Genomic DNA, 12,529 nt, shown 5'->3' on the forward strand with positions numbered 1-12,529 from the left:
ACTGAGCTCAAAATATGCTCATATAAGGACAAAATCTGTGGGCAAAGAATTGCATTCCCAAAAACGAGGTTCCGCCATTTTGACGATAATACAGAGCAAGTTACGTCACAAGTTTAGTTGAGACAATCGATAGGAGATGGCGCTTACTGCGGACGACTGCTAACGTGAATTCGATACAATTGCGATGTTGCCGTTCTCACAACAGCGTCTCTCTACACTGTTGCCATTTTACTGAAGTCGAAATCGCGCTTAGCATCCCGTATCCTTACATTTGCCAACGTCGACTTTCAGTCTCTCATCCTTCTTCATCGAACTGTTTCTTTCTATTTTCGTCGTCGCTTCGAAATTCTAGCTTTGCGCTGGACGCGGTTCGATACCGGTAGGAGTCACTTATTTTTTTTTTTACTTTTTCTTCCGTTTGTACCATGTTTTGTTATGGAAACTACCTTTTTATATATTAAGATTATTTTTATACAATATTGTGCAATTGTTATGTTTTTTATCGCTTCGAAAAAGAAGTCAGGGTGTGAAAGGAGTTTTTACAAGCTTTTATAAAAACTTACGTCATTATAGTTTGTAAATAACAATTTAATTATATTAAACAAACATTGCACAACTTCTTTCTTCTGACTTCTTTTTCAATGCGATAAAAAACATAAAAATTGTACAATATTGTATAAAAATAATCTTAATATATACAAATGTAGTTTCCATAACAAAACATGGTACAAACGGAAAAAAAAAGTAAACAAAAAAAATAAGCGACTCCTACCGGGATCGACCCGCTCACAGCGCAAAAGATCGCCTTCGCAATATGGCACTCTATTGACTGTGCCACGCTGCTTCTATAATACCTCCGACTCTTATAGTCAGTCGACACTCGTCAATCGAAATTTAGCTATTTTAAAAATTTATTTCTCGAAAACAAAATAGAGTCGCGCCTTCTCACTTGCAGAGATTGTCCTACATACCCTTCTTTACATATGAAAAAGTTTGATTTAATAATTCGGGGTACAGTAGGCGATGTCCCCTTGTAAGCTATGTGAACGTGGGACCTGACTTAAAAAATTAACTTCTTTTACGGAAAATGATAGTATTTCGTTTGTAGTTTCATCAATTGATAAATAAAAAAAAATTGTAACAACCTAATACTAAAATCGAAACGAAACACTATCATTTTCTGTAAAAAAAAGTTAATTTTTTGGCAGTTGGGTGTCAGGTTCATATAGCCTAGTAGCACAAAAGATTGAATACATATTCATCCAATAAGAGAGATTGAATCTCATGTTAATATTTAAATATACATATGATGTTTATTCTAGATTTAGAAAAAAATATTCTTTTTTTTAAGTATAAAATGAATATCTATTCAATATTTAGAATGGAATATTTTTTCCCAAATATAAAGTACATATTTATTTAATATTCATAACAAAATATTTTTTCACGAATTTAAAATAGATATTCATTTGATTTTCGCAACAAAATATTATTTCCCGAATATAAAATACATATTTATTTAATATTCGCAATAATATATTTTTTCTCGAATATTAAATATATATTCATCTGATATTCAAATTCCCATCGAGGTAAAAAAAATTAAAATAACTTGTTTTAATTGAATCCAATCACAAGAAATAAAGTAATAAAAGTAAAATCTATGAATAAATGAAACACAATATAAAATTTGATTTTTTTTTTTTTTGAATCTCTTAATTTTCAAGATTTATTCAACATTGCCCGAATATTCAATACGCATCTTCTAAACGTAAATTTTACATTATCCAAATATTATTGAAACGTTTCTTTTAGAATATTTATGGAAAATAAGAAACATTAATAATAGATTTTTCAGGATATGTAGATATCAGTTTTTATATTGAATTAGTATCAATTCAAAAAGTAATTTGTATTAAACTTCTTTATTTTTACAAATGAAATCAGGGTGTGCAGAGTGTATAAAAATAATTAGTCACCACTTTCAGGAGTCATTGTACACATCTGGATTGGTGGACATTTGCAAAAAAAACCATCCGCAAAATCCATTATGACCTCGAAATTTAAGGTCAAAGTTTTTTTTAATTTTTAAAAATTCTACTCGAGCAGTAAGTAAAAAGCTTCAAAGGAGCCACATGCCGGAGACGAACCGTTGTCGCGTAAAACATTGTTAAAGTTTTCCAAATTCTCGATAGCGCGGAGGAACTCTACGAGGCGCCGCAGCGACGTCGAGGGTCCCTCACCCTAGCTCCTATTCGCATATGCACGCGCGATGGTGAAGTGTGACCGGACTACACAAATGTAATACGCAGCGCGGAACAGAATACTACTACTTACTACGCTGAGCATTCAGAATCACTAAAGGAAGAAGTATACAATATATGTTGTTGAGAAGAAACTATACTGTATGGCAATAACAAGCAGCTCCATCTAGTTTTCCACCGCTGCCGCATATCTAATGGTAATACCATTTCTATGCAGAGAGTAGCTGCTGTAATACCGACCTGCCGAATCGGAGAGGTCACGTGCCGTGCCTACCCCCTTAACCTCATGGACACCCACGGCGACTCGACGATCGCCATAATCTCGGGCGACCGCGAACGATTCATGCTGAGCAAGCGTTCGCGCATCAGACCTGAGATCGTGGTGGCAAGGGCGGGAACACCCAGACCGCCGCCCGCGCTAGGGGCATGAACAAAGGCGTTGGGGATGTCGTGCGGTAGTCTGAACCATCTACGTATCGCTGCGCGGGATTGCAGGTCCAGAGCTTTTAACTTACCAAGTGTTGCGCGACCGAGCACAAACACGTGATAAAAGCAAGAAGCAAAAAATACCGCACCAGCCGCAAATATTATTGCGGTTTCATGCAGCCCAGATATAGGGTCAGATCAGTTTTGACCCTTTTTGGACCCTCCGCACAGAAGTCTATACCAAGGTACTTCCACTCCGCAGTAGATGTAATTTGTGGAATAAAAGCCCTTTCCCCCAGGTGAAAGGTGGGGGTTGTTATATACTTAATCTTCTTGTTTTTACCCAAAGGGACCAAAGGCAGCATCATACATTTCTCACCATTTAAGTTAAGTCCGTGCTCCCCACTTTTTTTTTTTTTTAATTCTGGGGAAATGCGTTGCGCATACATCGGTTTCCCGGGGGAGAAACCGAGGTTATGTGAGACTATCATCGGAGAGGTGAGCGCCGGAGGCGCGCCCGTCCGCGATGGCTACTCACTAAAACTCCACATCCGACTAAACTACGTGAGAAGCGCCTGGCACACGCGAGTACTCGCAAGACACTTTCCAGTTTACATACATCCCGACGGAGAGTGTTAGCCTCCCCCACTACCTACCTACCTCTATAAGACCCCGGTGGGGAGGTTCGGGGCGTGCCGGATCATGCCTCCGACGAACCTCCCTTACCGATGTCGGCATCTTCTTGCCCAGTCTGTGTGGGGACCCTTGGGTCTCCTGTAGCGGAATGGGCATGAAGGTGTCGGGGGCCGTGGGTGGACCGAGCGGGGGTTCGAGAAGCCCATATCGGCGGCCTTGGGGATGGCGACACCGGGCGGGTCCCTCCGGAACTTATAGAGTAGGGCGTAGGGGAGGTTAACATCCTTCCCCCGGGATTCATGTTAGCTAGGAAGTGTCCTGTCGAATATTCGTGTGATCCAGGCGCTTCCCATATAGTTTAGGCGGGCGTGGGGTTTTAGTTGGTAGCCATCGGGGACGGGCGTGCCTTCGACGCTCCCATCCTTGATGGTAGTTCCACATAGCCTCGGCTTCTCCCCCGAGAAGCCGAGCTATGCGTAATGCATTTTCCCACGATAAAAAAAAAAGGCCCAGAAGGGGGCGGTGTTGAGGCAGCTTTGGCGGCGTCGTCGCAAGCGCTTTGCGATGGCAACACCGATGCAGCCGCGATATCATTATACGCCGCAGCCACGAGGGTTTGATGCCGCTCTGTATTCCACACACCCTTGATGGCATCCACCCTTGGTGCCTCCAGAGAAAACCGATAGCAAATATTGATTCATAAATCGGACCCTACTATGTATGGCAATAGCCTCGTCTCTGGCTAATAAACGTAGTTCTTCATCGCACCAACGCCGTTTAACCCGCTCAACGCCATTTTCCTCGTTGGCAATGGCCGGATGTGCTGCACGACGATGTCGTCCAAATCGATCTTCGTCAGAAACGCTCGATCGCAATTTAAGCATCGGAATAAGGGCTGGGTATCAGGAGTCGCCTCACGAGAGGGAGATGGAGATGGAGACTATGCTGGGGGAGGGAAGGATTGGGACAACAAAGGAGCAGGACCGGCGGACGAGAACTCCGCCGCGGCCCCGCGCGCTGCATCGGCAGAGATGGTACAGTTCATTGCTGGTTAGTTTGCTCGCGGAAGGTCGGCACCCTCACCCGCATGCATCTTCGGTATTGGCCAGGTCAAAATACGCATTTTCGGTACTGGCCAAGGCAAACGCTTGACAAAATTCACGTGAAAATCTGTATGTTCCATAAGGGTCTGTGTTAAAACTACATAATCTTGATATTGGTTTTCATAAAACTAGGATAGTCAATATAAATTGAAATAGGCTCATATGATTTATATTCGACAAAGGACATCAAGTGAAGTTTTGTTAAAATCCTCCATTTAATAAATCCACGGAACAACTACTTTAAGTATATTTTACCTTCCTTTGTACATATGTGAATATTTTGAACAACGTATCTTGTGACTCATTTTTTACGTTATCTCGTCAGTGGGGTTTGCGATGCTTATATTTAGAAAAAAAAAACCGAACGATCGTGCGAACAACTCGCAAAGAATTGGACGGTACGTTTCTGGAAACGCGCAATTTGCTTCGATCATTAAACCACCGCCGGTGCTAGCTCGCAGTTTCGTAATCTTCTCAACGTACCTATGTGGCATCAAACGATCTCGTTCGCGTCGCACGCTTGAATTAATGACGTCGTTAATGCGCGATTCAACAATAATGCGCATCGATCGTCGTGAAAACTCAATTACAGAGAGTGCTGGTCGGGGCAGGTGCCAAGAAATCGCTACGCAGCTGCCGATGAATGAAAAATGCAATGGGAAGATTACATCTGAGAATTGCCACGAACTGTGCTACAATATAAGTTGCATGGTAACAGAGGACGTAACGAATAGTCGTTCAATAAGTTACGAGTTTGAACAATAAATGTTAAGTGTAAGAGAATGTTGGATGACAATATTGGATGATGTTGGAATATTTACTAAACAGCAATATGTCATTTTACTACAAAAATAAATATACTGGGAATAAATGCACAACGTTATATCTGTCACTGCAGAATAACAAAAGAGAAAGTTTTCGTTTAGGGTATGGCCTACCCTCTCAAGTGGCTGAGAGGATACTCACTGTAGTTTACTAAAGACTAAATAGCTACAAATTCTTTTTACGGTTTTTCTTTTAACGTTCACCGGTCGGTCTTGCGCAGCTCCTCGTTGAGAAATGATCACAGTTTGCTCGTGACAATTTAGTGAATAAAGCTAAAGTTAATCTATAAATTCAGTATTTTAGTATTCACTTATACCCCATTTCCAGTAGATGACTATCCAAAACAACAAAAATTTATGTGGCATTCTATTTAAAAGTATGGATCGTTGTATCTTACTCTCTCCCCGGGGGGGGCGGGGGGGGGGGGGCATCCAGTAGTACCCCATGGATCACATGAAAGGTCCTATCGTACCCTATGATACTAAAAAAAAATTAGTCGATATCAGTTAGTCAGATTAGTATATACCACAATGATTTCTATCACAGAAAATGTGTGTCAGCGTGGATATTATAAATAATCATGTATCAATCATTTGTATCCATAATATAATATACAATAATAATATACCAATAATTTTTATTTTATTTTATATAAAATTCTACTGCCACCAAACCATGCAGCGGAAAACCCTGTTATTCGCACAATCGCGATCCAAATTACCGAAAATTTGAAGGGAATAGTAGTCAGTTTGCAAGAAGCATCAATTTTCAAGAAACTTCGCGTCCTTTGGTCGTGGTACAAGCCAGCAACGTTTAATCATTACGGGATAACCCCCGTGCTGCTGGGTCGTGGTTAAGCCGAACCTCGGGACCCAGCCACCTATGATGTGGTCTTTCAAAGTAGATGTACACGCCGTGGATGAGGAAGACGCTGCATCGACGAAGGAGAACCGAGAAAGACAGAAACATTTACTAGACGACGCCCGTAATCAAAGACCCACCATTGCGATATCGAAAGCCCTCAAAGTTAAAGCTACACCAGCGGCTCCGTCATCACCTGCCGCCAACCTCAAAATCAAGAAGCTGATGAGGTTACACACCTTGTCAAATCTGGCACAGCGTGAATGCGACTGCGTGATATTAAGGTTCGTGCAATGGATTTTGATAACATATCTATCCTTACAGCTAAACGTACACTGCTGTGAACTTTGTGGGTTACTATTCCGTTCGTTCATTTATTATTACGCAAATATCTACAGTGTGTTCTGTTTATTTAGCAAAGTAAATATCTCGTGACGCACTGAAGTTACGAAAAAAGTTATTTACAAAAATTGTTCGGTTTGTAGGGTACAATCATATGATGTAATTTTTTTTTTCAGGTCTGTAATAGTAGGGAGGGGAGATTTCAAAGTCAAAATAAGTTTTTTAAATGGAACTATATATATATATTTTTTTTTTCATGGCCTGATAGCTTTTTTTTTAAACGAATTCAACAGTATATCACATTATTTAATTTGTTGTTTCCAAACGTTACAAATTATATTATAAACTTGTAACGTTTTGAGTAGGTAATGGTAGGACATATCGAGTTCGGCGGTGGGGAGCCGCCCCGGGACAGTCATCGGGGAGCCCGCGAAAAAGAAAAGAGGCAGGAAGAGGAGCGGGAAGAAGCAAGCGGTTGGCGCCGCTGCCCATCCTCCTCCGGCCTTGCCGGGCCGAGACCGGCCCCGTGCCGCGCCTGCCCCAGCTGCGTCCCGGGCGAGGCCTCCGCCTGCGCCTGTCGCGCCCTCCCTGACCCGTCCGGCACCTGAGACATGGTCGAAGGTGCTCGGACGCAAAGAGAGGCGTGCGGGGGCGGCACGCTCTCGGCGGTATCCCTCACCGTCGCCCCGGGCAGCGCCATGACCTATTCAGAGGTCATGGCAAAGGCGGTCGCTGGGGTGCGGTTACGGGATGTCGGGGTAACCGGCATCCGGTACCGCAAGGGGCAGACCGGGTCCTCCATTTTGGAGATCCCGGGCCCGGACAGCGCTGCTGGGGCGAACCGCCTGGCCGGTCGCCTGGCGGAGCTGTTCGCCGGCACGGACGTGAGGGTGTCCAGGCCGATTAAATCCGCCGAGGCGCGGGTTAACGGCCTGGACGAATCCGTCACGGCCGACGGCGTGGCGGCGGCAGTTGCCGCAATAACCGGGTGCCGGGTGGACGAGGTCCAAACCGGCATCATCCGGCGTTCCGGGTCCGGGCTGGGCACCGTTTGGCTCCGCTGCCCGGCGGCTGCCATGAGGGCCCTCCTGGCGGCTGGCCGCCTGCTCCTCGGCTGGTCGTCCGCCCGAGTGGAGGCCTTGCCCGCGCGAGCCCTTCGATGCTTCAGGTGCCTGGAGCTCGGCCACGTGCGGCAGAAATGCCCCCTCGAGGCGGACCGCGGGGACCGGTGCTACAGGTGCGCCGGTGCGGGCCACCGGGCACGTGAGTGCACGGCGCCCATGCGCTGCCCGGTCTGTGCTGACCTGGGCAGGCCAGCCGACCACCGGCTCGGGGCCAAAAAATGTGCCCCTCCACCGCCAAAGCAGGGGAGGAAGGCGCACGTGACGACCCCGAGTTCGGGCGAATCTATGCCGGTCAATCGACCGGTGGCAGATGCGCCGGCGCTGGCGTCGGCTGAGGCGCTGCGAGCGAGATCGCCCGCTACGATGGAGGGAGGATCCGGCCCGGGGGAGGCCATGGACATGGCCTAAAGTTCATGCCCGCGGTCCGGATCCTCCAAGCCAACCTCAACCACTCGGCCAGGGCGCAGGACTTATTTATCCACTGCCTGGCCGAGTTAGGGGTGGGGTTGGCGGTCGCCGCGGAGCCATACCGCGTCGCCGACCGCCCGAACTGGGTGGCCGACGCGTTGGGCTCCGTGGTGATAGTGGGCGGCGACACCGCGGCCGTCCGCGTGTTCGCCCGCGGCGACGGGTTCGTCGGGGCGGAGTGCGACGGCCTGGCCCTGATCGTGGTCTACGCCCCTCCGAGTGCCCCCCTCGCGGCGTTCGAGTGGCTGCTGGACGGGGTCCGGGACACATTGTCCCGCTCTCCAGTAGCCCGAACGCTCGTGCTGGGCGACTTCAACGCCAAGTCCACGGCGTGGGGTGGCCCGACAGCGGACGCGTGGGGTCGGGCGGTGCTGGAGTGGGCGGTGAACGCGGACCTCCGGCTGCTTAACCGGAGGTCCGTGAGCACGTGCGTGCGGTGGCAGGGCAAGTCGATCGTCGACTTGTCGTGGGCGACGCCTGCCGCCGCGCGTCTCGTGTCGGGATGGAGGGTAGCGGAGGAGGTGGAGTCCCTCAGTGACCACCTCTACATCCTTATGGATGTCTTCGCTGCCCCTCAGTACCATCCTGCTCTCGGACCCGCGCCGGGCCGACCGCCGCGCAGATGGGCGCTAAAGCGCTTGGAGAAGGACGCCCTGATGGCGGCCGCCCTCGCCGCGTCCTGGCCGGATGCCCCGGCTGGACCGGTCGCGGACGTCGATCGGGAAGCTGACTGGTTTCGGGAGTCATTGACGGCGGCGTGCGACGCCGCCATGCCCCGAGCCAAGAAGCTCCCGAGGCGGGCCGCTTACTGGTGGAGCGACGAGATTGCCGCGCTGCGTGCTACATGCAGCGCGGGGCGACGTCGCTTCACGAGGGCCCGCTGGAGACGGAATCGCGACCCGGCGAGGGAGGCGGCGCTGTATGAGGTCTACCGAGAGGCCACGGTGGACCTCCAGCGCGCCATCAGGAGGGCCAGGGCGAGCGCCTGGGGAGAGATCCTCGGGACTCTGGACAAGGATCCATGGGGGCGGCCCTACCGCATTGTGCTGGGCCGCATGCGTCCGGCCGCCCCCCCTGTCACGGAGTCCCTCGACCCCCCCGTTCTGGAGCGTGTCGTGGATACCCTCTTTCCGGTAGATCCGGAGGAGGGTCCGCGGCCGCTCCTGCCGGCAGAGGCCAGTAACTGGTCCGCCGGCCTGGGGGTCACCGAGGGGGAGCTCGGGATGGCCGTCGGGCGAATGGTGGCCAGGAATACGGCACCAGGCGGGCGCACGCTTTGGCGCTGCGCGTCCTGGGTCCCCGGCTTAGGCGGATGTTCGACGGCTGCCTAGAGTCGGGGCGGGTTCCGCTGGCCTGGAAGCAGGCCCGGATGGTCCTTATCCCGAAAAAGGGAAAGCCCGCGGATTCGCCCTCCGCGTATCGGCCGATCTGCCTCCTCGACGAGACGGGCAAGCTCTTCGAGCGTGTGCTCGCTGCCCGCCTATCGAGGGGCCTGTCCGACGGGAGTATGCAGTTGGCTGGCTGCCAATACGGTTTCCGCGAGGGCCGGTCGACGCTTGATGCGATCGACCACGTCCATGCCCTCGCGGACCGGGCGGTCTCCCGGGGTGGGGTGGCGTTGGCGATTAGTCTCGACATCGCCAACGCATTTAACATCCTGCCCTGGGGCACGATCCGGGAGGCGCTCCGAGAACACGGAGTGCCTCCATATCTACGGGTCGTGTTAGCCGACTACCTGTCGGACAGGTGGATCGAGTACCCTGGCAGAGGCGGGGTGCCGATACGTCGGAGGGTCAGCCGAGGCGTGCCCCAGGGGTCCGTTGTAGGACCCCTGTTATGGAACTTGGGGTACGACTCGGTGTTGCGCGGGCTCCTCCCACCCGGTGACTTTGTGGTCTGCTACGCAGACGACACATTGATCATCGCGGTGGGTCGGGATGGGACCAGGGTCCACAGGCCAGCTCCTGGAGAGCGGCGCCGCCCGAAAGAGGACGGTAGCGGCGGTCCTGCCGAGCTTCGATGCTTGGCTGGACCGCCGACACGGGCGACTCACCTACCGACTCACGCAGGTGCTCACCGGACATGGTTGTTTCGGTGAGTACCTGCACAAGGTGGGGGCGGAGGGGTCGCCCGCGTGCCACCAGTGCGGCGCGGAGCTGGACTCCGCGCAGCACTTGCTGGAGGAGTGCCCGGCCTTCTCGTGAGAGAGGCGGGCGCTCCGCCTAACTATTGGAGGGGACCTCTCGCTCCCGGCCGTCGTTTCGGCCATGGTCGAGAACGGGAGGTCCTGGAACGCGGTGTCTTCCTTCTGCGAGACTACTGTCTCGCGGGAGGAGGATGACGAGCGGGATCGGGAGCGCACCGATCCCGCTCGCATAGAGAGGAGAAGGTTGAGGCGGGCCAGGCGACGGCAGCTAGCTGCCGCCCCTGCCGCAGGGGGGACTAGTCCCCCCCCGTAGACCCTCACCTCCTCCTGGCAGTCTGCCGCGTAGGGCGGTCCTGCCCACGGAGCCGGCGAGCTCAAGCTTTGGGCTCGCCCACTGCCCGCAGGGCCCCCGGGCAGGGGGGCGGGTGGGCCCCCCCCCCCCCCCCCCCCCCCACTCCTTTGGAACATGCCCGGCGCTTGGGCGGCATATATCCCTGTGGGTCGGGGAACAGAATACGCCCACAGTAATCCCTGCTTGTCGTAAGAGGCGACTAAAAGGGACAGGCGAGACCGCGGGCTGTGGCACCCGCGGTCAGGTGGGGAGGTATTCACTCCCCTGTTACGTATACAGAAACTCTCCGTTTTTAGAAGCTCGCGTTTATTAATCTTATTTTATCTACCCTTCTGGAATTTGGAGCTCGGTCTCACGGGAGTGCATCCTGCAGCTGCATCCACTTTATATCATCTTTGACTCGCGTTGCGTGGGATAGTTTCTAATCTACCCTTTTCCCAGGGCACACAGCTGCCGACCTCAGAGCAACGAAAATCCTAACCGTCAAATTTCCTAATATGGAAATCACTGACGGTTCCCCATCAACATTTAGGGGTATATAAACCCATGATTTTCGTTGCTCGGGGGCTAGTACGAAAGAGTTACTCGTTAGAGACACGTTGATCGTCTGCAGAGTAGTACTCTAGTGAGATCGGGCTTCAGTTCCTTTCAATCATAGTTAACCTTATAGATCCGCGAAGACGGGTTTCATCTATTACGGCCATAAAGGTACTCTCGACCCCCGCATCGCCAGTGCGTCAACACCGCGCAACATTTAGGTAATTTTAACTTCATACACTAACCGCGACAACACGACACTAGACACTTGTAATTAGTATAGTTATTTTGAATATATACTCTTTGTATAAACTTAAAAGTCTGTAAGATTAATCATCAAACCTTCACTTTGAAATCACCAATCCTAGCCAGTGTAACGATCCCACAAAATAATAACTTTACCGCTCGAGTTATTATTCTATTAAATTAACAAGTTGCGAGGCTTTATTAACGACGCGTAGTATTCATTATCGATACGATTTAGTCATTGTGTACTCAACCCGAACTCCTAAACTCAACCTATCCTGCGGTTACCCTTTACTGGGAGATACCGATTCCTAGCAGCTACCTGACTTCGCGTCAGAGTCGTCTGCACTTTTTCCAACAACCCCACAGTTCGAACCTTACCCTACGGTTACCCTTTACTGGGAGATACCGATTCCTGCAGCTATCTGACTTCGCGTCAGAGTCGTCTGCGTTTGTCTCCAATAACCAAGACAACCAAACACCTTACCCTACGGTTACCCTTCACTGGGAGATACCGATTCCTGCAGCTATCTGACTTCGCGTCAGAGTCGTCTGCATTGTCTAATCTATCCTCGGCCTTCGGCACCATTGATAAACCATCAATAATCGTATTGATTCAATTCTCAAATCTATCCCACTCGCTGGGCTCACACGCGCGTCGTTATCGCCCGGGCTCGTAACACCCCACTGGAGATGGAACTCCTCCCTTCGTTGGGGGAGGGGGGGGAGGCGCGGGGGGGGGGGCACCGGTAGCGTTCGTAAGAGATCCCGATGCCCCTCCCCAATGTGCCGTGGCTGGCCGCCGTGAGGTTTTAGTGGGTATTCCCCTTGATATCAAATCAAGGGGCGAGTCCCACACTACCCCCTCCTTATGAGGAGGCGTGCGTAAACGCATTTCCTCACGTAAAAAAAAAGGACATATCGGGTTGCCGCGGGTATTAGCTGTAACACTATTGTCATTTGTTTTGATGAGTTGTGATATTTGGCTCGGGTCTCATATATTTTAGTCGAGAAAGTGCAATACTAGAGATTAGTTCTGTTCGGTGCTTTAAAAATTATTGATTTCCAAAAAATGTCCTTAACAGTTCAGGAAAATGCCGAATTAGTTCGTCTGCATGGTGATAGATATTTATCCTATGCCGAAGTCGCTCGGGAATTTCATAGATGGCATCCTTGTCAACAAATGCCAAAGTGTCAAC

The 12,529-nt window shown here is 50.3% G+C and overlaps 1 protein-coding gene across 1 annotated transcript; it reads left to right on the forward strand.

The window, feature by feature from the left end:
• Positions 1-7,994: 7,994 nt before the first annotated feature.
• On the forward strand, positions 7,995-9,380 carry LOC128879929 (uncharacterized). Its single transcript, XM_054129503.1, has one exon. The coding sequence runs from the start codon at positions 7,995-7,997 to the stop codon at positions 9,378-9,380; it is 1,386 nt and encodes a 461-aa protein (XP_053985478.1).
• Positions 9,381-12,529: the final 3,149 nt, after the last annotated feature.

This window comes from Hylaeus volcanicus, chromosome 7 (genome assembly GCF_026283585.1).
Source record: "Hylaeus volcanicus isolate JK05 chromosome 7, UHH_iyHylVolc1.0_haploid, whole genome shotgun sequence".
NCBI classification, from domain to species: domain Eukaryota; kingdom Metazoa; phylum Arthropoda; class Insecta; order Hymenoptera; family Colletidae; genus Hylaeus; species Hylaeus volcanicus.